At 40.4% G+C, this 26811-nt stretch overlaps 1 protein-coding gene across 9 annotated transcripts in view; it reads right to left on the bottom strand.

Annotated features, from left to right (window-relative positions):
• Positions 1-26811, bottom strand: part of TSNARE1 (t-SNARE domain containing 1) — a 500311-nt gene that overhangs the window by 101421 nt on the left and 372079 nt on the right. The window contains exon 12 of one of the 9 annotated variants that reach the window (XM_087740350.1): positions 18782-18847. The exons of the other annotated variants lie outside the window; for them this stretch is intronic. Within the exon in view, the coding sequence (XP_087596476.1) occupies positions 18788-18847 (60 nt within the window). The 3' untranslated portion in view covers positions 18782-18787. The remainder of the gene's footprint in view (positions 1-18781; positions 18848-26811) is intronic. 9 annotated transcript variants of the gene reach the window in all.

The following is a 26811-nucleotide window of genomic DNA, read 5'->3' as shown; positions in this document are numbered from 1 at the left end:
ATGAGCAAACATTAGTAGCACCTAGGGTCTAGCTCCTTTTTATACAACAGCACAGGGATAATCAGCTGGGCCATGTTATCCAATGAGTACACAGTGCAAAATTCAGACATACACCTTCAAGCAGGGGTAGGAAACTCTATGTCTTAAGGGAACTTCCTTATCCATGGTCCACAGACAGAAACTCCATCGTATGCAGCCCTTTGTTATTGCTCTTCTGGTGCCTCAGCTTCACAGGGGTGAGGGGTGCAGGCTGATTTACCCCAATACTGCTTATACCTCCAAATTTGTATATGGACCAGCTCCCTTCCACATTCTTTTTAGACAAACTGGTTTTGTTGTTGTTGGTGGTGGGTTTTTTTTTGTTGGGTTTTTGGGTGTTTTTTTCCCCACCCCTATCACTGATACAAGAATGACCATCACATGAAAGCGTCACATAGTAAGTCTAAAATACAAGGAAGGACTTTTTTTTTTCTGTCACATGAATCTGCACTGTGGAAATCATTACCATAGGAGAGCGTGGATGCTAAATGTCTGTGTGCAGGCAAAATGTGAGTAGAAAAGTCATGGAAGAAAAATATATATGTATATCCATCAAAAGTATTAAGCACATGGATAATATCTTTGGTTAAGAAAGTGTCTGAGCTAGCAAGCACTGAACACTGGGAAAGTGGTGTTAGGGATGTATCATTACGTGCCTATGCTTGTGCTCCAGCAGTATTAAAATTATATAAAGAAAGTGAAGTCTTCAACCCTATACATAGTAAACTGCTATGCAGAAACCCTACACAAATCAACCAAATTTGAGATAGTTCTTGATCTACTAGTGTAATCTCCCAGTACTTTCTCACCTTCATTTTATTTCCTGCAGCTGTCATCGTGATTCCCTAAAGTCATTTTGGTTAATTGAAAAGGAATGATTACCTTTGAAGGCACGTTTCCTAGCGAGGTAAATAATGTTTTTCCTTTTACCTTAATGTGCAGTTGGGTTTTGTTAAACGTATTTAGTTCCTTTTAATTATTTACCTTTTTAAATTGAAAAAAATAAGAATGTAATAAATTAAGTTATTATTTTCCACACCTCCAGAGACAATTCTCCCAATGAAATTTAGGTTTGTGTCTGTGACTGCTCTCCCTTCCACTCATACCTGCAGCAACATTCAATGTGCTCTTTAGCCTTCCAGCAGAGACACCTTTTGCCATTGATGAAGAAGGAAAGCTCAGACTGTGATCCTGCAGTCCTAAAGAATGGTTCTGAACTACTAGATCACTAGCCAGTGATCAAGTTTGAACGTGCCATCATGTTTCTGTTTAATTATTCAATGAAACAGAGTTACTGCTATCTTCATGTGGTATCTGATTTAATAAGAAACTTAAAATGACAGGGAGATAACCCCTGGCTGACATACAGTTTGTCATGGCAAAGTTACTCCAGACAATTTTTGAACACATTTTAACCAGGTGAATGTCTTTAAACAATCAGTATACTGCATTGCATTGACACAGCTTTTTAAATTTGGTATTAATAGTTCAAAATACAAATTTCAGAACCACAGCCTGAGCTTTTCTGTAAGTTATCGTATACCTTTCTTTGAAGCTTGTGTGTGTATTCATTTTACTTCCAATGACTCACTGCAAATAATGACAGCAGCTAATTCCCAGGTAAGATTTACCCAGTTTAGTTACAGTATTTACATGGTGTGTATTTACATCCAGAGTATATCCAACAGAGTTAGTCTGGTATTCTCCATCAACTCTCTGTGAACCAGTGCCTTCAGATGTCTCAGCTACCCCGTGAGCATCCATTAAGGAAAAGCTATATTTGTGGTTAGATATCTTCTTTTCATAGAAATCAGGAGTTTATTGTTCCTTGGGTCCTACTTAGTGCCTCCTCAGCAAAGATGCTGTCCCTGTTACTCTTCATGCTGGAACGAACTGGGAACACTAACATGTTCATTTATAGCACCTCGTCTGAAAAGTGTTAATTGGAAACTGAGGTGTGGTAGCTTTTTCAGCTGCTCTAACCTGACTGCAAGACTATATTGAACTAGTATTCCCTCTAGCAATGGAGAACCCTTGAACTATGCATTGGGTAGGATGCAAAACTCCTGTGATGGTTCCTAAAACTCAAGGTCATACCAGTCAGCTCCAAGCAGATTGCGGAAAATGAAGCTGTGGTAAGGAACAGTAGGCAAATTTGCAAAATAACATTGTTTTGATTTTGGTGCACATGCTTCCCATAATAATGGCCTTGTAATATTTAAATACATTATCTTAACTAAAATCCATACCACTTTGGATAAACTTTCCATCCCAGTTCTGTATCATACAACCTTCATTTGCAGTTGTGTTCCATGGTGATGTTCATACCACTACGGAAGCTGTACAAAACCAACATGGTTCAGCTTTGAAGAGGTTTATTTTTCAGGGGAAGAAGGCTCTGATAAGAGGAGGGAAAGCTGAGGGAAGCATCAGGCCAAAGAAGTTGTAGTAGCTACAGCAGAAATTATTAATACTTGCAAGCCAGAGGGGCTTCTGGTTGCAGATGGAACAAATTTCTTTACGGAGTTTCTAAAGCATTCAGTCACTTAACCTTTTTGGTTACGTAGACCCTTCTTTCTTTGCCTCATCAAATGTCGTAGGGTAGCTTAGTTGCCATGTATGGTATATCACACAGTCTGCATTGATAACCAGGCTCAAACACTTATCACAGGATTGGATGAATCCCTAATTGGAGGAGTCTTTCTCTCCCCACTAGGAGCCTAGATGATTTAGTTTAAACTAGATATATCACGTTTAGATGGTTAAGGTTAGCTACAGCAAATCCTACTGCTTTTTATAGATAATTCATAAACTGTTTCTTAAACTGAAGTGTCTCTCCGTATACTTATAGCTTGGATGAAGACTGTAAGTGTGCCTTTGCATACTACGTAGTGTGACCGAACCTGCCTTCCTTAAAGATGTTCAGCCTTCAGGTGGCAACAATGACCACAAGACATTTCCCATCCAGATTTCTGAGGGATAGAATTTGTGCCCCATTTCTTTTGGTCTGTTTTCTAAGAGCAGGCTGCTAGGATTTAAAGACAAGTATTTTTCCAAGTGGGCTCGTTACAGATTAGCTCTTTAATTACACCTACTAAAGAAGTAATGCATAGTGATATCCTGAATTTGTCCCTAATTAAAAATACTCTACTTAAAACTTGCGTGATTCTCGTCTGCTGAAATCTTTAATCAGGAGATGAATAAGGCTCTGGAGCCTTGATTAATAATAGGACCAAGTGCTCTGTGGCTGAAAATGCCAGGGTATTAAATTTCTTTAAGTCACCTGGTGTCCCCATCTAATAGAGATCCTGGCAATGTTACTTATGCAATAGTACAGAATAATTGAGGCATAAAGCTACAGGTCCCAGATGAGACAAATGATACTAATTCTCCTGAAGACAAGTCTGATGTGGATGTGGGTACTAATGTAATAAACAAGATACCTTTGTAATTGCATCATTAAATAAAATAAATGGCCTTCTTCTAAGTATTACCCATGAAATCTAATGTACAGGTAAGACGCACTGAAATCCCAACAAATCAGAGCTTGGGAAAACACACGGAGATAACTATCCTAAACAAAAACCACCCAGATATGACAGTCTTGAAAGTAAGACGAATTTTAAAAGTAACAAATTATGCAAAGAAGAAAAAGGTGTCAGACTCTTTTACTAAAAGTACTGGTTTTGTATCACACAAAGAAACAAACCAAACATAATCCAAAGATCATTGTATATGAACCACGTTTTCTCTAGGCTGGTTTGAGAACAGCTGGTGGCAGAACAGATTCACCATTCTCAGTCGCTGTGAACATTTCAAACTACAATATTAGGAAGAAGGTACCTTCCTGATTTATTTTGGTACAATTGCCTCTTTTTGAAAGGAACTGTGTCACATAATGATACTTGTTAGCTATTTTACTGTACTTAACATATTCAGACATTGTTACTTCAAATTCATGAAGGAATGAACAAGATAAGAAGTAATTCCACAACAGATCCCAGATACCACTAAAACTATATGGGGAACACTGTCACAGGAGCAGCCTAGAGTCCAACAGAATTAAGAACTGGAGAGGGGAGACTGAAATACTTTTCTTGAAATGTGTTTGTTACTATGATTTATTTAGGAGCACATACTGAAAGGGACATCTGTGTTGGTAGCCTGTCCCCTGCTATTGCCAACAACTACATCCCAATCCCTGCTTGCCAGCTGATCAGGCTCCACCTGAACCCTGGTCAGATGGTCTCCACTGGACAGTCCTAATCTGAATTTAGCATGAATTTATTGGTGAGCATGTTATAACTGTTTGTTCTTACAATATTACTGATCTTAGGGATAAACAGTTCCTCTCAGCCTTTATTTTCCTATGCTACCATGCCACATAGAGACAATCTTAGCTATTAGTGACTCTGCTGAAGTGCCAGGCACAGGAGCTCTGGTTTTGGCATTTTACTCTGGAAAGAAAACAGGTGAATGTCCATGCTGGAACTTTATCCGTGCACTGCCAGTATTTCCATTATCCAAGCTAGCCCATAAGAAGCCAGCTAGCACGTTTCAGTGCTAAGTTGCAGACTGCAGCAGGTATAAATGCCTGCTTTCCTGTAACATCTCCCCTCTCCCCATGATGTCAGTAGCTCTGTTAAGCTCTGCTCTTACCTGAACTCACTTTTGCTGTGCAGAATGACATACAATACTCTGAGGTCCCCACAGTATCTGATACAAGGGCAGTAGTCCCTCCTTAGTACCAGAAATATCTTGTCTACCACATCCTATAGCCACATGCATCTTTTTATGACCCTGTACATTAATAATTTATACCTACCCTGGTATGCACAAGCTTTTTTATTTCTCACTTTCAGCCAATGAGATACCATTTTACAGTAGAAATTATTAGTCCCTAAGTGAAAAACCTAGTACTTTCTGTTAGGAAATGTATTTGCTGCTTCACTAACATGAGTAAAACTACTCTTTCTCAGTGATATCCTTTTCTTCCTCTGAACTTCCAATACCTCCTGACTGTGCACCAAGGTAAAATAACACATTGTGAAAATACTAAATAAGATTAGTCCCAGTTTGTACTATCAATGCAAATCTAGCAGCAACTGATCATATCTCAACATCTCCGCTTAAATCAGTGTTTTAACCACTTTTAAGTGTCTTCTGCAATCTCTAACTTTTTCAAATTAAGTATTCACTTTCCATGTGATAATATATCAAAGAGCTTACTGATTTTTACATGCATGTCATTAGCTTAATTTCCTTATCTAAAAACTCTTGAATATTATCATAAAAATAAATATTTTTGTAGCTGACTTAGTAATTGGATGTTGGCCTCTAAAAACAGATTACATAGAAAAAGACAGATAACATAGAAAAAGACAGATAACATACCACCATGTGATTTTTCTGGTGGGTAATTCTAATATGGAATGGTATACGAGTTAAAAGCTTCTGGTTTCTACCCGAGAAGTGGCTGCATACCACTAGCAAGGGGTGCAATCCTTGCACATACAATCTGAATATCATGCTGGGAAGACAAATGAGTGGAAAATTATAGTGAAAGCAGTTGTAGCCAAATAAAAAGATCCCTTGTAACTCCATCTGCAGAAAATGAAGTGTTATTGAAAAATAAAATCTTTTTTTTTTTATTTTGTTGTTGTTGCAGTGTAATAATTCTCATGTTGTTTTGGCTTAGGTGGAATTTTAGTTGAAATGTGTGTTTTAAAGACCATGGATTTGTAGAAGCCTCATAAAATGCATAATATAATGTGCACTTGTAATAAATATTGTTAATCATGCTTATGGTAGTACTTACAGGCCAGGAAAAAGGGGTCTGGAATAGCAGGCACTGTACAAATACTGTCAGTCCTTTACTAAAGGAAAGTCGCTGAAGTGCTTATGATGAAATAGTACATAAGTGGAATCAGTAGAGTGCGAAAGGCCAGCTTGGTATATGGGACAACTGAGCGGACCGTCGCTTCCTTCCCCAGTACTGGTGGAAGTCATAAAGCCACATCAGAGCATGAACCAGGCACTGAGAAACCCTTTGCTGCACTCTGCACGGTGCCAGGTGGGTCTCAGACTGGGGGTGGGACGTGTGGACCTGCCTCTCGTAACATGCCCACCCGTTTTCTCCCATCTCTAAGGCTGCTAAGGCTCTGGCAGTCACTTACAAGCTGTCCTGCCTACCCAGGCAAAAAATAAACAAAGAGCAGCAATGGCATAAATGTTTCTCATGGACCTTTCTTATCACTTTTAATAAGAAGTGAGTTTTATGTAAGCAAATTCATTCGTGTTTCTTCACTTATATTTTCATTGTGAGTCTTAAATCAATGCCAGATTAAAGGCTGAAAATATTCCACCCAATAGTTACTACATTTATTCTTTCTCTTTTTTTATACAGTCATCTTAAATACATAGATCAGTGAGGAATTTGGCCAGATTTTAAGACACTGAAGTGCATGGAAAGTGGAATAATTCTGCAAATGGATGTGATGGAAAATTAACATCAGAAGACCTCTTGTAAAAAAAAAAAAAAGCAACTAAAAACCAAAATAGACTAGGTCTATCTGAGAAGAAAAGAAATTCCAGCAAAACAACCTCTAATCTTTATCTCAGAAAAGGACAAACATCCCTGGGAAATATTAAGCTACAAAATCTTCCTCTCCTTAATTATAACAGCCAGTGCTAAATTCTTCACTTTAAGCAAGGAAAAATGTATTGATGACTTCAGGGAGAGCATTGCTCAAGTAAGAACTGTATCAGGCTATGAAGCTGTGAATCTACACCAGTATGGGCCATGGACAAACAACAAATCAGAAGAACCAGAGCGAGGTTTTTCCCACTGCCTCCACTATTTAGGTTTAAGAGTGGTTGTGCTGTCTCATGGATGCTCCTCTTCCTCTGTCTCTGATTTTCTCCTTTGACTCAACCAAGCCTTACTTGACTGAACTCCATTAACCCTGAATGATGTTTGTATTCCTGAATCGCTGGGGTATTTCTTCAGAGAAGACTGATGCAATGCAGAAATACAAAGGTGAGTGAGCTCTCCTGCACCAGAGAAAATGCTGTGCTGCTTCTCTTACCCAAATTTTCTCAAGTACTTCTGCATAGCAGCACTTGTAGGATGCAGATCCTTAGAAGGATTACTAAAGTTACTTAAGCCTGCCTATATTAAAAACTGTGGCTCTTGAATCCCAAACAAAACTCGGGAAAATGTATGCCCCTTAAAGACAAAGCTTTGTCATCACCCACACAGTATTTCACATCTTTCTTACTTTCAGTTTATAATATTGCCTTTACCTTTTGCTTCCCCAGTATATGCCAGGTTTCAAGACATCAAGGGAGCAGGCATTTTCTGACAAAGGCAAATCCTGACATTTAGATGACACTACGACAACTTGGGGAGTTGAAACTCATGGAGTTTTCTTGGAAAGCTTAGCCACAGCTTTCAGACAGGAGGCAACCAATCAGTGAACCATCCTACCTCAAAGGAGCTAGGCTGAAGTTTGGTTGGCTAAAAATTCTCCCATTATAAGTGCAGGACTGCGTTTTGTCTAACTTAGATCAGATCATAGTTTACCATAAGATTCTGGAGGCCTGATTAGACTAAAACAAAAAGCAATTACAATTCCATTGCTAATGTTATGCTGCTTCAAAAAAAAAAAAAAAGAAGAGGAAAACCACTCAGATTTTGTTTGATTTTAGCTTTGTATATTAACTAAGTCTAGCCTGAATTCACTGTTTTTTTTTTTCTAAACAATGTGTCATCTTGTCACACCTCTCCCAAAGAGATTACAGTATAATTAAAGAACAAACACGATGAACCAGAGAAGTTGTATCTTCAATTTGCACAGAAAATAGTCAAACAGACAGAGGTAAAGAACTTTTCCTAAGATCCACTGGACATATGTGGCATCTTTCAGCAACTGAAAATGAATTTCCAGTGTCCACATTATAGTCCAGATATCCAAGTGCGCCTCCAAACAAATATTATATGTTTGTCTAGAAGAACAGAAGCTTTCCCTTTCCTCCAGGAAGAACAGAATTTAAACATTGCATGATTTGACACCGTAGTTGGCAGAGATGAGATAAACCAAGATATTTGTAATAAGATATCTGTCTGTTCTAATATAATCTTATATTAATCACTTAACAAATTAACAATCTCACCATAATTGAACTCTCCATAAAGAATATGCAAGTAGTGGAGAAACTAACTGATTAAACTGTAGTTTTAAATGCCCCTATGCATTCATTCCCTCGGAATTTTTTTCCTCTCCATTTTGTAATATTGAACTTAGTCCTGTCAGTAATGTTTTATCTCTCTGCTTGTTTGCTTCCCTGACTTTTGGACGCGAATTTCACAAACCTCTTCACTTATAAACTCGCTGTCTTCCCTGAAGATACAGTGCAGATAATGTCAACAACAGGGTCTCCATGTGTTCAGTGAACTAGAAAGCAAGATTTTTGTACCTTAAAAAATACTCTTGTTGGAGCATAAACTCCTGAATGACTACAGAAGGTTAAGTAAATTGAGAGAGACTGTCAATTCTGCAGCTTTGCTTTCAATACCTGTGAGTTTTACTGAAAACACAGAGTTGAAATTAGCAGACCACAACAACACATTTAAGGTCAGATGACTCCCTTTGAATTTTAGCTTCTCTGAAAAAGCAGAAAGCAGTTGGAAGCCACACAAATGAGGATCTGCTGTGCCTTGCATCTTGGCAAGAAATCCTATGTCTGGGGTAAAAAATGATGACAGATAAAACTACACTGCATGATGTCCTTCTTTTCCTTCCTTCTTTCTTTCTTTCTTTCTTTCTTTCTTTCTTTCTTTCTTTCTTTCTTTCTTTCTTTCTTTCTTTCTTTCTTTCTTTCTTTCTTTCCTTCCTTCCTTCCTTCCTTCCTTCCTTCCTTCCTTCCTTCCTTCCTTCCTTCCTTCTTTCCTTCTTTCCTTCTTTTTCTTTCTCTTTCTTTCCTTCTTTCCTTCTTTCCTTCTTTCTCTCTTTCCTTTCTTCCTTCCTAAAAGACCCGAGCATACTTACCACTCAATGAGAAGCTAGTGAACAGTAGTTTAGGGCATGAACCTTCTCATCCTACCACAGATGCTTATATTTGATTAGATGACCTCCATCTTAAATGTCAGTGACTTGAGTAAGAAGCTAGACACCTATGGGTACCAAGTACCGACACTGACACTGTAAAGACCTAAAGTTAAGTGAGATATGCCCTATTCACAACGATTTTTCTGAAGACTGCTGCACCATATGGTAGGTGGGAGCTGTCCTGACAATAGCCATTTTTGTGACCCTTCTAGCCTGTGGGCACCTTCATGTGGAAATCTCTTCCCTGTGGACTGGAAAAGCATCTGTGTTACCCTGTCCTGCAACCATTAAATTTCTGCCCAGCCTAACTCTTAAAATGTGGTGTGGAAGAGCCCCAGTTAACTATGCCTGTAACATACTCAGGAGACCATGAAGGCAGCAGCCTTCCATGCAAGGCAGAGCAAGATTCTGCCGACTGCCTGATATCAAATGGTTATTGAGTATTGGAAAGAAGTTATGAATATATGACAAAGGGTGCCTGCTCTCCTCACAGAGTAATCTGAAATGTGCAGCTTTGCTTGCAGAATGTTGTATTTCCATCCCCTTTTGCCAATTACTGAGTTAAGTGGTGCATGGAGCCTTTTAAAGACTAGAATTATTTTCTAAAGAGTAAGAGAATGTGAGTCAAAACTGCTCATTACATATTCTCCTAACTTGGATGGTGTCCTCCACAGTAGGCTGCAGCTACTGGTTATTACACTTTTTCTGTTAGCAGCAAGAATAAAAGGCTCTGAGCCAAAAACCAGAAATATACAACAAGCAATTATAAAACCCCATTAGGAAATAGCTGCTGGTTGATTCTGCTTATTATAGCAACTCCTAATAACAACAATGTACTTCTAAAGTCATTTTGGGCACCTTGCACTGGATGATGATATTTAAAAACACATTTGGGAATTTTCTAGGTTGCCTTTCATTCTTGGATGTGGCCATGGAATATCCTCCTGAATTAGCACCCCTTTGTTCATTTTTATATCTATTATAGATGTATGGAGAGACTTAATTCTACCAAAATAGAATCTACCTATCTATCTATTCTAAACATATATAAAGAAAGAAAAAAACTTTTCCTGTGTTAGACAGATCGTCTTTTGGGAGAAATGTACTTTCACTTTACACTGAGCAGTGGAGTTAGTGATCTATTATTGACCATGACACAGAAAGCAGAAGTATAACACGGTAGTTCTGCTACTAACTGCTCATCGACTTACTTGCTTAAAGCTGCATTATTAAAAAAAGTCTGTTAATATGCAGTCCTAAAAAGAGTTAAATGATCTGATACAAATTCTGAGCTGGAGGAAACAGTCATACCTCCCACAGACTTCAAAGGCTGCTTCATGTTCCTGCACTAAACGTACCTTTTTTATCTCTCTGGTATGTATTTAATCCTGTCTCATCTCCTCTGTAGCTTCAGCGAAGATCCAACAACAGAAAATCAGCATATTAAATACATGTCAGTTATCCTGAATACCCCTGAGATACGTTTGGGGTAGACCGGTAGACATGACCTCCTTGAAGATGAGAAACTGAGAAGGCTAACAAAGTATTTCTCTGCCCATCAGCCCCTTCTTCTCCCTTGTTCTTCCTAATAGCCAGCCACGGTTGAAGCTGCTCTGTTGAGCTATTTCTAATCTTTAAGCAAAAGAATCTGTGTCAGAAGATACACATGTGTGCATGTATGTGGGTATAAATGTTTGAGAGGATTTTGAGATTTTCCTATGGGGAGTAGAAGGAAGAAATGGCATTGCAAAGATCAGCTTGCAGAAATGGTCCTGATGAACAGAAGTGGAGCTACTAAAATAGACACAGCTGCCATGTTCTGTTTTGTTGGGGGGGGTTGTATTTCATTTTTTTGTTGGTTTGGGTTTTTTTCCCCAACAACTCTAACCAGGAGGGCTTTAAGGAGACACGGGACTTGCAGTTTCTAGATGTATTCTTATCTAAAGCACTTGATGCATCTGCAACTGAAAGTACCTGGGTAGCCCACAGATAAAAATATCCTCTCTCCCCAGAAGCAGAACCTTAATATTTGTGTTGCCCTGTGATTTCCCTTGAAGAGGGTGTTCCTTTAAGACTTTACTCCCCTGTGGATCTAAAATAGCAGCAGGAACAGACAAGACTAAGTTGAGTAATGTCTAGGGTAAAAATATGAGAACTTGACTCATGATCCTAGTTCATGCAAAGCTCCTAGTAAAATCTGAGGAGCTTTGCCTCAAATACCTAGAGTGCCTTGTTGTACTGGTTTCACATTCAGTTGTTAAAGCTGTGGACCTAAGAAAGCCTCTTTGTCCCGAAATTTATAGGCTGGTGGATTTAAATTTGATCCCACCTCTCATTAGCTTCAAGCTAATGAGCATAATTGAAGGTCTTGGAAAACTTAGTTACACTGAATTATTTGTAATTGCTGATAAATCCCTTGAAAAGGGACATCCATACGCCTGGTGGGAATCAGAAAGTAACATACTTTATATGTAGGTAAATCACTGGATATTAATAGATTTAGAGAAAGAACTGGCTGTGGAGGGGTGGGGTGGAGGGAAAGAGTGGGCTGGTGAGATACAATGAGAGCTTAACCAAGAAAACTTAGAAATCATCGCTAGGCTCAGTGCTGCACATAGATCTCCTGCTCCTGCGCCCCTTAAAGATGTGGCATGTGTGTGGCTGAGCAGCACTGAAATGGAGAAGACACTGACTCCAGCCCCTGGCAAGTGCCTTGTCACCCAGGCAGTGGAAGCAAACTGCTGGTCTTGCAGGACAACTGGGTTGAGGTTGGGGTTGTATCTGGGAAGTAGGGCAAGGCAGGAAGGTGGCTACTTGCATTGTCATTTTTCCACTGGCATAAACTGGTATATGCAGATCCCTTGGGTCTGATCCTATCTACAAATTGTCCAGATACTCAATATAGTGAAAGTATATAGCTTTTGAGGGGAACAGAGAAGACGAGTATGACCAAACAAGCCAGTCCTCCCCGACAGGCCCAGATCTTTCCCCTCTCCAATATGAAAAGTTTTCTGGCACCATCTGACACCTGGGGACTAGGAATGCCCCACATCCCATGCTGCTGTGAAGACCAGAGACTGCTCCACCTTCAAGCTGTGGAAATTATTCTCACTACCAATTCTAACATTTTTAAATTCCTACTGGCCCAGGAACCCTTGAATTTGGCCATGTGAGCCCACCAACACCACTTCACAACATGATCCCATGTCCTCCTTCATCAGAAATATCCCCTTTTCCACCCAGGAATGGAGAAGGTTTCTTCTGTTAAACTTTGACAAATAGCTTGTTGAAACACCCCCATTCAAGATTTAGTGCTTAGTGTAGCAATTGCAATTCTGGTTCCTGTTTTTATTATGTTGTTTTGATTGGATTTTTAATTTTCCTTAATATGTACTTCCAGGCCCTTCAATCTCTAAATTGTCTACAAGGGCATCCGCCACCCAGAATGATATGAGTAGATGATCAGTATGTCAACGTATTTCTGGAGCCATTTGCCATCAGGAGGAAAACATCCTTCAGTATGAGAAAACCCAACAACCAGCTTTTAGTGTCTTGCTCTGTGGCAATCAATCCTTTTACACTCTGAAATAGATATATATATATGAAGGTTTAATATTCTCCATCTGTTAAAACTCCAGAGCTGCAGCAGAAGGCTCCTATACTTCACACTGAAACAGTAACAAACTGTCTTCTTGTAAGGTGTAGAAAAAGAAAAACAAAAAACCCAGAAAAAAAAAATGAAAAAAACCCGCTGCACCTAAAAAAACCCACTTCACTCAAAGGGGATCCTGTGACTAAGTGTGTGTTATACTCATGAAAGCCAAAGGCAAAGGGCTATTAGTGTACAGTTGAGATCACTTAGAGAAGCCCATGGGGAAATGCTCTAGTATTACTGCCAAAGTAACACACAAAGAAACTATGTCTCTGAATATCCTGAAGGGATGAAAAAATGTTTAATAAATGAGTTCTTTCCAGAGGTCAAATAATAACGATTTGTGTGTGTGTTTTCTGTTGAAATTTCATTTTCTCTATTCCAGCCTGGACAGGGAAAAATATCAGGAGGTGAAACTTTGATTAAAATAAACGAATCAACGCAGAGTTGCGTGCCCGGGTAAAGCTAAGGCATGAGATTATAGAGTGCGACATCTGCAATATTAATAAGGTGAAGAAGAGTAAAAAAAAAGTGATAGAAAGCTCACAGACTGATCTTATTTGGCTTAATCTTTTCTGCATTATCTCTAGCAAAGAAGCCAGGAAAACTGGACAAGGGATGATCTCTATTGTTCTGGATATTCTTATTTTCTGTTTCTCTGGTATGACTCAGCAGAGATGGAGAAGGGGGGGAAAAAAAAAACTTTTAAAAAAATCAAAGAAGAGCTAATCCTGGAGAGAGAAGAATGTGAGAACAGACGGTAAAAGTGAGGTCAGGCAGAAAGAGAGGAAGGATGGAGGTATTCAGGATGACAGGCAGATAGCAGAGGAGGAGAGAGGGATGCTGCATCTGAGCGGACTGGCTTCACAGAGCTCATCTCGAGGAATCCTTCTTCTTCGTGGTGCAAGCTATGTCCGTGCTAAGTTATGGATGCAAGATTTGTGGCCGCAGAGGGCTGACTGGCAAGGCCTCCCCGTACACTTGGCGCGGCTTGGCAATTTGTAATAATGAGATTCATTAGCACTATATGCTCTGCTGGAAATAGTTCCAAAAGTTTAATCGGAGCTGGACAAATGACTATTTACTTAGGTAGCACTTCATTAGCTGCTCCTGCCCTGCTGTGTAATATGGTATAAATTACTAGCTGGTGTTGCCAGCATCACACCCAAATTGGCTGTCTTGTTCATTGTACCATGCTGCTGGCGATCAGCTAAAGGGGATTCTGTTTCAAAGCTGAAAAGATACCGCGCCCAGCAAAAAAAATCCTACAAGTGCACAACGTTTCAATTACCAGACACAAAATTGCTGGCCTATATAAAAAGACAGTGGCATGTGCTGGAGAGCAAACTAAGCTTGCTATGCATGGCATGAAATTTTTTACAAGTCTTATGAATCGGCGGAGCACACACACACAACTGCCCTTCGCCATCCCCCTCCCTTTATCCCTTTGTTTTTTGTCCATTTTCTTCATGAAGATTCCTTTTGACAGCACCAAGATCTCAGGTGCTGAGAGCAGAGAGAAACAACAGGTCAGGAAAGATGCTCTTTAATTTGCAAGAGTCTGAAATCCAGAACTTGGACCTGTGATACTGGGGGGACCTGGGACCCAGATCTGTTCAATGGTGGGGACCAGAGGCAGGCGTCAACGTTCCATCATTTCTCTATACTCCTCTAGTCTCAGCAGCTCAGCTTCAAAAGATGCCAGTCTCAGCCATTGCAGCTGCAATCGTGCTGCAATCACGCTACAATCCACAACAAGCTGTTTTATACCAATGGGTTAAAACTGAATGTCAAGCCATATATATTTTACTTCTCTGCTGAAATGCAGCTGTCCCTGTGTCTGTGTGTGTGTGTGTGTGTGTGTGTGTGTGTGTGTGTGTGTGTGTAGCTAACATTGCGTGTCCCCAGCGTGAGAAGCACAGCACTTTTCTTGTCATTTATATTGCAAGGCAAAGGGTGGGAAGGAGGGGTCTCTACATGAATATTTGGGCCAAGACAAGTAGAAACTCCAAATCTTGCAAATTGCTTTCTGTGGGATTTCTAATGCCTAATAACACACAGTCTTCTGAAACTACTCAAACATGAAGACACAATCACAGCCTTTATTATGAATTAAACCTTTGAAATACAGGTAAAAATTTTCAGCTAATGATGATGCAGACAGTAGTCTTCCCTCCCTTGAATCCTCAGGGACACCCCAGGCAGGGGTCTGGTGGGCAGACAAGCACTAGACCTCCAGTCCTCATGGGCTGCCTTGTCAGCAGGGTCCGTGGGTAAGGTCTATGTGGTCCAGCAATTCATGGATCCATTAACCTTTACATGAGGGCAGGATCAGAGAGGGCTGTGAAATCCTGATGTGTATTGAGTGATTTTCCCCATAGCACCAGCTAATCACCCCAGCTTTAGACATTAACTACTCAAGCATAGGACTCAAACATTTCCTGAGGCTCTTCCATCCCAATACCAATTTTGCTTTACACTCATTAGCTGGATGAGAGGAGACCACAGGACAGCCACAACCTGTCACGTAACTCTTTAGGCTGCTTCGTTTAGCTCTCAAGACCTATATTTCCATAGTATTTGCACAGCACCTTTTACACTGTTCCTGAGTGCAGTGTAGTCTCTGACAACCCTCATTTTACAGAGAACTGAAAGACTTGGGGAACTGGGAAGATCTGGAGTGGTATATTCAAAGCCCCAAAGCAGGAAAGGGGCCAAGCACTTTTAAAAGCTGTAGGAAGCTGGTTCTTGTTAGTATCTTTTAAATTTGTGCTCCTCTGGCTTCAAATTTGCTTCAAGTTGAGCACCATGGAGGATGATACTTACAAACAGAATTAATCAAAACATAAAGCAAAATTATTTTCTAAAAAAAAGGTAGCTATGGCAGTAAAAAGTGATGCAGCCACCACCAGCAGGCTGTCAGGGTTATCTTCCATGTTCTTGATGTAAAATTCCAGAAAGTCCTAAACGGGCACCACATCATGCCATAAGGGTATGCCACCAACCTAGATTCTCCCCTTGCACAATAAATCAGCATACTTCCAATGTGGGCTACTGACTTGAGTAATACTGAATCACACCAGAGAGAAATCTGGGAATCAGACACAGATGACAAATGATGCGTGCTAAATATCCATAACCAACGACTGGGATTTCTCTCAAGCTTTGGTCAGACCAGTACAATCCTAGACTTGACTGGGAAACGCACGGATTACCCCTTTCAACCCAGAGAATCCCTGAAGCTGCCACATATCACCTAGCACCTCTCGAGGGATTCCCAGGGATCTTTATAGCTCATGTCTGCCTCAAAACTGCAAAATATCAAAGGATTTAGCAATATAAAGCAGCAGAGCATCCCACCCCTTGAAAGCCTTCCTACGTTTAGTAAGCCATCTTCTTCTCCCCCGCTCTCTCTCTCATCTTACAAACATATTTCCCAAGATTCCTCATTCAGTCAAAGCACTGCTACATACACAGCCTTTTATGCAAATTATTTTGTTTATTTTTATGATGTATGCAAATTAAGTCTTTACTCTGAACATTCTTTATGATGCTATAAATGTAAGAATAGATCTTGAATTAGCCCTTTTCATTGTCAGAGTGGCACTAAAACCAGCTGAGGGATTCAGAGGCTTAAATGTGTAAGCAGTTGGGTATAAAACAACTTCTATGTCTTGTAAAAATTAAGGGTCTGGGCTGAGGTATTTGAGTATTAAAACAAGATCTCTAAGAAGTCAGAAAAAATGCATGTTTTTCAGAGTTAAATGAAGATTAAGACACAAAATCAGTGAGTGAAGCAACCTGTGGTTTAACAACCTCTTTCTTTTTAGTATTCCATTTCCTATATTAATCAGGAACTTCCAATGACATCTAAAGATGGCAATTACCTATTTCAGCAGGAACTGGATAAACTGGATGATGTTGCATCATTTTTGTTCTGCCTTAAACACTCCATTTGCTCTATTTTCACATGCTTAGCTTGTACTCGATAGCCCACACTACTCTAAAAATAGGGTTACTTGGCAAATACATCATCAGATAACCTCCGCTTTTACATAACAGGGACAAAAGGGGGTGCAAAGGTAGGGAGGAATCAGAAATAGGCAAGAACTGGAATAACAGGAGCAGATGAGGAGGGATCAGAGGCCAAGGACTGCTGGGGAACGGGGAGCTCTGGGGTAAACACATGCTTGACTTTCCCTCTAAATGTGCGTAACTCATGCTGCTGCTGAAATGCATTTTTCCCCCCACTTTATTTGAGTGTCCTCTTCATGGAACGATGGCAATTAAACCCCAGCCTTATCCCGTAGAGACAGATATAAATTCCTGCAATTGGGATAGTGGAGTACAAAGACAGAGGCACTCAGGAGAAAACTTCCAAGTCACAGTATCAGATGAATAAGCCACATATTCTTTCCAGCAGATATTATAGATTTAACAAGTGCTTTTCTGGGTGAATGGAGTAAAAGGGTAAAGGAGATGTTAGCAGTTGCACAGGGGCATTTTCCATGGTTAAAAAAGATCTCTAAATTTATATATATGGATAACTATTTCCTCTAACTTTAATGATTTACAGTAGAATGTGGAAATATAAAGATTATTTCATTCCAAACTTCCCCTCTATTCATGGACCCACAAAAGCAGTGTTGATGGATGTTTTCATAATATGAGCATTCTTAAATGCACTAATATGGGAAAACAAGAAACTTAACTGCTCCAACTGTCCTGAGGAAGTACAAGTCTACTATATTTTTAAATCACTAATGTTTTTCATGAACACAATATGAAAAATAGCCTAACATATGTAGCAAGGAATAGGAGGGATTAAGGGAATCTTTTTATATAAACTTTGTTCTCAAACTGTTTGAAGTAACCAGGAAAGCTCTGTGAAGACAGAATTGATTGGCTGTGCTTAGGCTTTAATTGCACATACCAGCTGTGATAAAACTGATGCTAGAAGTGGAAAACTGCTTGCTGTGGGAACAGGTTTAACACACAGTAAGAGGGAGAGCATACAGCAGGCTTGACAAGGGAAATGACTTTAAGAGCTGTATGAAAATGTCCATGTTGACATGGTGCCACAGTGTGTCCCTATGTCACTTTCAAGGAGGAAGTATAAACCAAATCTCCTCTGAGGAGACTTGATCTCCCTGCCAGATGTGCAGCTGGCAGAAATTTGCCTTTACAAGTTGATAAAGTCAACCTGAATACAATGCTGTAGGCTCCAAGTTTCTTAAAAAGAAAAAAAAAAGCCAAAAAAAAAAAGCAAGGCTTATGCATGCAGTAATTCTAGACCTTTCTGCCCCAGTATGTCCAGATTTTCATCTCTGCTTCCACTGGACCACAGCATTACAATTTCCTGGAAACCTCGGTTTTCTTTGAAGCAGCCCAAACCATGCTGCCTTCTGCCTTGCTCAGCAGAACTCAACATGCTCCTGCTGATCTTTCCAAATAACATCCTTTGCCCACTGGCTGTCATTATTAATTCATTAAGATTAATTTAGACTTGACTGTGTAACAAGTTCCTGCCTCTTATTTCCCTAACCCAGGAGAAGAGATTAACGCATCTTTGCTCACAGAGCAGTCACTTATGAGGCCAGCCCTAGAGAGGGTCCCCTCAGTAATGTCCTGTCCATGTTCACACTGTTGGCCCCCGAGCTGTGTGCTCACGTGCTCACATCACATCTACACTGCACATCCCACAGCATCCTACCACGCGGGACAGAAGCCCCACGGCACTGAACAGTGAAGTGAAGAGGCCAAAGGTCTGCTGGGAAGAGTCTCATGGGATAAGACCCTAGAGGGAAGAAGGCCTCAAGAAAGCTGTTTAATATTCAAGGAACAGCTCCTCTCAAGCTCAAGAGAGCTTCCATCCCAGTGAATAAGAAGTTAGGTTAGGAAATATTGTTTTGTTGATGGAGAATAAAAGCACAGTGAGGCAAAGCATCTTATTCAATATCTTTCTGTGCCAGGAACTGACCTGAACTCAGATCCAGATTATTTCTGTAGCGATGAGGAATCTTTCTTCCCTAGACCTCCAACTCCCCTACAATGAAAAACAAAACAAAACAAAACAGAACTATTCAGCCTAAGATTTCTATACAGCCAGACAGCCATTCTACCAATGTTACCATGGAAAATAAGAGTGAAGAGTTTGCCTGCTGAACTACATCTCTGAGCTTGTAGTACAGCTGCCTGCAGTAACCTCTTTGATACTCTCAAATTCTTCTGTTCAGGGTCCAAATGTGGACATTTCCATGAATATATCTGCTACATCCATAATGGCAGTTACAAAAGAAAAGAAAATCATATTGTACAGAAAGCATGGAACTGAGAATAATGCTGAAAGTAGCACAATGCCATTATATCATTTAACGAGATGCCCTCACCATGAATATTGTGTTCAAGTTTGGCTGTATTGCCTCAAAAATGAAATGATATGAAACGAAGTGCAATGAAATAAAATACAGCAGCTAGAAGAGGAGGAGGAGGCAGGAATAGGCGAAGAAAATGATCAGAAGCCTGGGAGGACTTGCGAATAAAGCAAGAGAGAAGAGAAGAACAAGCTATATCATTTTGAGCAAGAGCGCGACAGAATTGTTATTGGGATAAGGAAAGTCAGGCAAGTAAGAGAGAGAGGGGAAGGAGAGGGGGAAGGGAAGCTGGGAGAGCTAAGACAGCACAGCACTGTGAGAGGAGGAGAAGGGACAGAAAAGGAGAGTTGAGCATTTTGTGTCATGGACTACTAAGTAGTTTTCCTAAATTACAGCTTATGCTTCTGTTTTGTGAAGGTTTGAAAACCTCTTGTCTCTCTGCATCTTAAATAAGCAGGTGAGACAGATGGAAGACGTTTTACAAGTGTGAATTATTCTTGTAAGAAAAGCCAAATGAAATTAATGAAATGAAATTAATGGCAAGGAAGACAAGCATCTGTCTAATGTACATGGCCACATTGTTCATGTACATCAATGGCTAAAATAAAGTTTTATTACAAATAATAATATAGCATCATGAGACACACAGTTAACCTGAAGACTTCTGGCCACAAGATCTCCCGGATTTCCTACTAGGCTTTTGTAAGTACCAGAAAAGAAGCTGTCTTCCTAGGCCATCCAACTAAGTTTTATCTTTTGCTGGTGCAGCCTGTTACATTGTTTCATGAGTTTAAAGACAGACCTCACACAGTACAGATCACCACATCACAGAACACCCCCTAAAGCCTTTAATGTCTTCATCCAAGATCTACAGCAAGCTGCTGGGTATAGAGGGCTAGGAAAAGCCAATGAATTACACAGGAGTTTGGGGGGGTTTAAGTGATTCCTGGGCTTTGCACAAGACCATCTGATTAAAAGTGAATGCCTCACCCTTAAGGCACCCAGGGGCTGGGAGCATATATGTGATGTGGAAAAGCATAACCAAATCTTTGTGACAGACTCCTTTTTAATCTGGTGTTTTCATGTTCCCACTGCTCCTGTCACCTCTGCTAATCAACATGCTCTGATTGTATGGACCATGCTGAGGACACGGCTGATACTTCAGCCAAAGGATTCAGGTTTGCTTCTGTTGTACGACCTCTGGAGTTCACCTAAGAACAATCATCCGCTGACTTATGAACCTGAAGCTGTGCTAATGTCATAATCAGAATACAGTTTTTCAGCTCTGAAAGTAATCAGTTATGCACAAGTTAGAGTACTCCAAATGTCTGAAGATGTGCTTTGCCATATTTGACTTTTCCTGTACGTTGTATTGTCAGACGTCATCAGTGTGGCTGGCTTTCTCCTACAGTGCTAATCCTGCTTGTTGGTGGCAGTTCAGGCTTTTCATGTTGCGATGACCCACTGGGAAGATGTTAGACTTAGATCTTCCCTTCATCCCCCTTTCCCCAAGCTGGACTTAGTGGCAAGAAAGCTGGAGCTGGGAGAAGGACACTGGGAGTTTAATAAATTTTCTTCCACAGGACTATATTATGGTTATCTTTACGCTGCTAAAAAATGTCTGCTCTGGGATTTTGACTACATGGTACAGAGTAGCTCTATCTACACTGTCCTGGACTGGCTCTGCTGAAATGGATCAGCAGGGTCCATGGGTCATAGCATGTGGCTCTGGACTTACCAAGGTGCCTCTGTAGCTCTAAGATATAATTATCGATTTTTTGTGTGTTTTTTTTCTTCACATCACAGCAGCCTGAAACACATGAAAACTCTGCCTCTGCCCACCAGAGTGGGGTTTTATGGCATGATTGTATGAGGATGGATTATATGCCTTGACATTAGAGGCTGACAGTGCAAGTCTAGAGGAGTGTTGGAGGGCTCTGGATGGTGCAAGGAGCTAAACCTGGTGTGTTTCCATACAGACAGAGGTGATTCATCCCACAGACAACCAGGTTTCATTTTGGAGTGAACTAGTCGGTTCACTCCAAAAAGAGTGGACTAGTTGGTTCATTAAAAAAAAAAAAAAGAAAAAGAAAAGGCAGAGAATTAATATTTACGCAATGTGGATGATCAGGGGACCAAGATGTGGGAGTTATTTGACAAGGTAGATGTATCTTCTGTGGTTGTCTTTGTTTATTCCTCCATTCTTTATCTCATACAGCTATTTACAATGCAAGCTTTCTGAAGCAGGAACAAATTCTCCCTATGGATTTGGGTAATGCCAGTATGAGAGGTCTGTGATCTCAGCTAAAAGTTACTGTCATATCAATATCAACACTCCATCTTATATATGGAATAATCTCACAGAACATTATAATTTTAAGTGATTTATATAGACTGAGATTGTTCTGTCTGCTTCTGAAATGCCGCAGTCTCTGGGAGAGAAGGTACTGGCCTATAAAGAGTATACAGACACTGCATGAGGGAATTGGGATTGAGTAATCATATCTCTCTCTCTCAGAAACTTGTTCCTCAACTGCCTGCACTTAAAGGAATTTAAAATGCAGACCATAAAATAGATGCTAAGTAAGAAAACCAGCAGTCTGCAGAATAGGTTGCACACACTCTACAAAAAGCTATTGAGGGAGAAATATTGTCATAAATTGTGTTAAGTACAGTGTGTTGAGTCAGAAGCACAGTTTTGATGAAAATTACTATAGCAGTTTGAAGACAAGCCATTTTGTGTCTTGTACAATGCCAAGCAGCTCATACAACGCCTGCTTGATTGACTTGGCAACAGCAATTACTGGTGTTTTAGTCTCCCGCAACCATTCCCCAGGAGATGCGCCCCTGCTAGAAGAAATTTGGCCCAGTTTGAATAAAGTGGATGTTAAAATCATACCCACTGATTACAAAGAATCTTTGGGTCACTCTTTGCCCTCATTCCTCTCAACTCGATCAGGTTTGGACCCAAAACTTCTTGCTCCTGACCCCGCCTCTCTGTGTTCACTTTATGGCAGCCTACTTCATGGCTGCCTGTTTTTGGGTTACCAGCAACAGAGCATCTGGCAGGAGTGCCAGCATCCATCCCTCTCTGTGAATACAATAGGTGACATAAATGCTCACCAGTTGGCTGAGTTTGGACCTTTCTGGGCTGGACTGTTCTCTATGATATCAAAACAGGACTTCCATGTCTTTCAAGAGAGGCAGGGTTTTGCACATATAGGTAAAAATAAATGAATAAACCAGCTGGCTTAAACTGGCCTGAAAATATACCAGCTCAGCCTCAGACTGGATTTGCTTCCCTGTGCTGTATTGATGATAAGGGGAAAATATTTAGAGCAATTTGCAGTTAAAAGGTAGGGAGCTTAGCAAGCTCAGAGCTTCTCGAATACAGAGAGAATTGATTTTTCCCAAAAATAGCTGATGGGGAATTTCTCTGTCATTTATACAGCTCTTGTGCCAGATGACTGCCTCTAGCCTGACGCTGGAAATCTGCTAAGGAAAGAACGAATAGAGGTGTGACAAAATATGGCTCCATTGTGTTGTTTCAGCAGTGTCAGCATCTCACTGTAAGTGCAGCAACCATCACTTTAGGTTTCATCCCCATGTTTCAGTCCTTCCATCGTCCGTACTGCAGGGCTCTCTCCCAGACCCAAAGCAACTAGTCCCTTCCCACAGAGACACTGGTGAGCTTCAAGGTGATCATTTGCCCTTGTCTGCTCTGTACAGACAATAGGGATGTGGATCACACTGGGGAATGCTTCCTAAAGCAGGTCAGAAAAAAGGACATAGAAAAGTTTTTTGGAGGTTCTGATATAAAAGAAAGGTCATGTTGACTCAGGAGCTCCTAGCAGATTTCTGGATGTCACCTTCCTTCAATGCTGAGAACATTATGGATTCAGCATACTATTTTTGGAGGCCAAAAGCAAAAATGAACTTAAACCAAATGCAACTGGATTTTTCTTTTGATTCTGATTCCAGAACAAGCGACGTTTAAATAAAATTTAATTGGAGACCACAGTTTATTCATCAATATTCTTGCCGTGAAATCGATGACTGATTTTTCTTCATAAGGACAAAACTGGGGCTGCTAGTAAGTTTTCTGGCTCTTTGGTGGGAGGAAGCTTTTACCCTGAAGTACTGCCCAAACACATCTTGCATTGGACCATAATCCTCATTCAGGTCTTTTTGTTTTTCCTGAAACTGACAGATCGATACAGAGAATTCAGAAGCTGGTAAAAAAATGTGCAAGCAGGTTTCTGAATCATAATGCATAAGACATGTGTTTGCCCCCCTGAGCAGCAGACAGTGAGGATATAATTGGAAGATCTTTTTCTTCTTCATGCACTCTAACTTTGCCAAAAGCAAGCTGACAGGGAAGCTGAGAGAACAGAGAAAATATCTCAGGTTTCAGAGGAAAGGACGTCCTGCAGCTTAGCCCTAGCTTACAAATAGTATGTAAGTGTAATGCTAGTCATATTAGGAAGGCCAGACTGGTCCAGAATATCACCTTCCTTGGGGCTGCTGTACAAATGAAATGTGAATACCATCTTGTCTTTGAATCATGGGTGCACAAATCTGAGACCACAGGAGAATTAGCAATGGCCCTCCTCTGGAAGGAGTGAAGCACCAGTCTTCACCTGCTGCTGAGCAGTGCTTAGCAAAGGGGAATGCATGAAATGACGATGACATGCAGGACCAATATGCCCTAGCCCTAGCCCAGACAATTTAGGGATTAGACCTGTAGCTTCCCTAATGCAATTCCCCAACATAGGAGCCAATGCTGTAACAACAGAGGACAGGACAATGGAGGAGGATGACAATGGATAAACTTCTGCACCATCACATTCTTTTATTGCCTGTGCCAAGTTCTAAATTCTCCTAACATACCCCATAAGCAAGGAGGAAGGAGCCAGATCCTGCATGACATCCTGCTCTAGGGTTTAACCTTGTGAAACCAACCCTGTAGCTTTCTCATTTTTTCTGCAGATTAATGATATTTTCCATGAAGGAACTGGACCAGCTTGCACTGATGTCAGGAGAAAATATTCCAATTAACTCTTTAAAAGTAGCTACTGCTTCTGAAGGCCTGAAAGGAGCAATATTACTGTCACAAAGCAGAATTATGAAGTCTCAAAGCTGGTCTATGGTTTGGGAGATTTTGACTATGGTGTTTGTTCCACCAAAACTAAGTTCAAGTCCCATGAGAGATGTTTTGAAGATGGCGTGTTTCATTTTATGTGTCTGTGTGTCTGCTAGCCATGGCTGGTTTAGACTGCCAGAATGAAGGCTGAGAAAGGGTTTGACCAATCTCTATAAATAAAGCAGGGGAGTAAACAGCAGGGAGGGAGACAAGCTACTTAAACTAACTGAAAAAGTTGTCGCAAGGACAAATGCTTGTAAACTGGCCATAAAGACGTACATACTGGAAACGAGAAGGCGGCTGTCAACATAAGAGTTGTGAAGCTCTGGAGCATCCAGAGTGGGAAGTGGTGTGGAAAGGAACAAACTGATGGGTGTGAAGATAAAAACAGATGCATTTATGTTCCTAAATAATGAATAAATAATGTTGGCTGTACGGACTAAGTATCAACCATCTCTCCTCTTCCTGCTAGCACACAAACTTCGGGGATACAAACATGGTTTCATTTTTTAAACTGGTTTATTTTCAACAGTTTTTCTCCTCCAGAGAATCAATAAATAAGTACCTCCATAAATAATAAATATCTGAGGTGGAGAAAAACAAAACAAAAATGAAAGCATCTAGAAAAATTAGAGAATGAACCATCTTCTAACCCTAGAAGAACTAGGAACTCAACTGCAAGGAAAGCCCACCATGCACAAGGACTGCATGTTCCTGGAGCCCTGACTGTGACTGTTTCATCTGTCCTTACAACTAGAAACTAAGTACATTTAACAAAGTGCATAGTGTACACAGATCAAACACACTAGCATTTGACAGACATGAGAAATATTTGGTTCAGTTGTGAAAACAGTAAGAAATTGATATTTCTTTTCCTTTCTTTTTTTTTCCTTTCTTTTTTTTCCTTTCTTTTCCTTTTTCCCTCAGAAGGAAGTCCTTAAAAACAATCCAGGCAAGTTCCACAAAAAGGAATGTTCTTAGAAGACTGACCCACTGATGTTTATTTTTAACAGATCTGGAAGACCTGGGAAATTTCAGAGAGTAGAAAAGTAAAAGCAAATAACATAACCTTGTTTTGCTCTGTAAATGGTGTGATGAGATGAATACTTGAATACTGCTGTCCTTTAAGGGGGAAAAAAAAAAACCAAACAAAAAAACTAGATAGTGGGTGGGAAAGATAAACAAATACTATTTTAAAGCTGAAGGAAAAGCTTTAAGGAGACAGACTCAAAGAGCTAACTTGATTTCTTAGGGTAGCTTTCTCTTCCAGAATAAAGCAGAATAAGTTAAGGTATGTGCCTGGGAGTATGACAGAATACTGTGCCACACTAGGGATTAGTGTCTCTGGATCTGTATTCAGGCCCCAATTTCTCTTCTCTGTTTAGTTATAACACTCAGTTTGATGAGTACTGTGATGTACTGCTTTGCTTTAAATAGCAACGACCCGATCCTGCTTGCAGCAGCACCTTCATGCTGGCTGTATCTTGAACGGTTTCTATGATGTCCTTTGTAGAGACATTGATGCCAACAATTAACTATCTTATTTACACTTCAGAGCACAAACAAAGCAAGTGTATTGAGTTGTCCAAAATATGGAGAACTGCCCATAATTACGGTGGCCCAAACTGGCTTTTCTCTTCCTCTGGTAACAGGAGTGGAGAGCACCCTCTTGCTAATTCTTCCAGTGGAGGCTATTACACTTTCTTCCTAAGATTTTCTTCCTCTGGTAGCAAGCACAGAGCAAAGTCCCTGTTTCAAGGAAAACTTGCCAGTGGTTCTTTCTGCAGCAAATGCAGCAGTATAGCCATTGATGTCCAGAAATAGTGGAGAAGTGGGAAGAAAAGGGCCATAAAGTGCCTACTCAGAGATGGGGGAGTAGAAATCAAGGCTTCCAGATCCCATCGCTGGCTCCCTACTGATTCCTCCTGTGACTGAGACAACACCAGGGGCAAAACTGGTGTCTAAATACAAAGAAATCTTCTTTCAAAGTCAGTACCAGAGGGGAAGGTGAACACTCTTCCGTCTTCACCTTTTATATCTTTGTTTCAATACTAAATTTCTGCTGATTTTGTAGAGGAAGCCCCTTTGTTTCACTGCCATTACACATTGTACACAAACTACAGCGAAAAGAAAAGAAAAGGCTGTAAGTGAAACTCTGCCACATTTATTGTCATTTCATGGGATGCTAACCAAAGAAGGGACTTCACAAAGCTATTAATTTGCTCAATTATGGCTGATAGATGTTAGCTCTTTCATTCTCAAGAATCCATCTCGTCTTAAAGTTTGCCAACGAGTCCCTGAGTGACACTACAACCTTCACCAGCGACAGATCTCAGAGCTTCATTATGGAAGATTTTTATATTGTTCAATGATTTGTGTGTGTCAGTAGGTGCGATACGCTCACAAATCTACATGCACAGACGAGAAAGACAGACAATGAGACAGTTCCGGTTTTTAGCATTTTCTCCAGAGGAGTAAACAAACGTATTGTTC

The sequence above is a fragment of the Nipponia nippon genome, unplaced genomic scaffold (genome assembly GCF_047370975.1).
Source record: "Nipponia nippon isolate SJK-2023a ecotype South Korea unplaced genomic scaffold, ASM4737097v1 scaffold_1, whole genome shotgun sequence".
NCBI classification, from domain to species: Eukaryota; Metazoa; Chordata; class Aves; order Pelecaniformes; family Threskiornithidae; genus Nipponia; species Nipponia nippon.
This window is presented reverse-complemented; position numbering and strand designations above follow the sequence as displayed.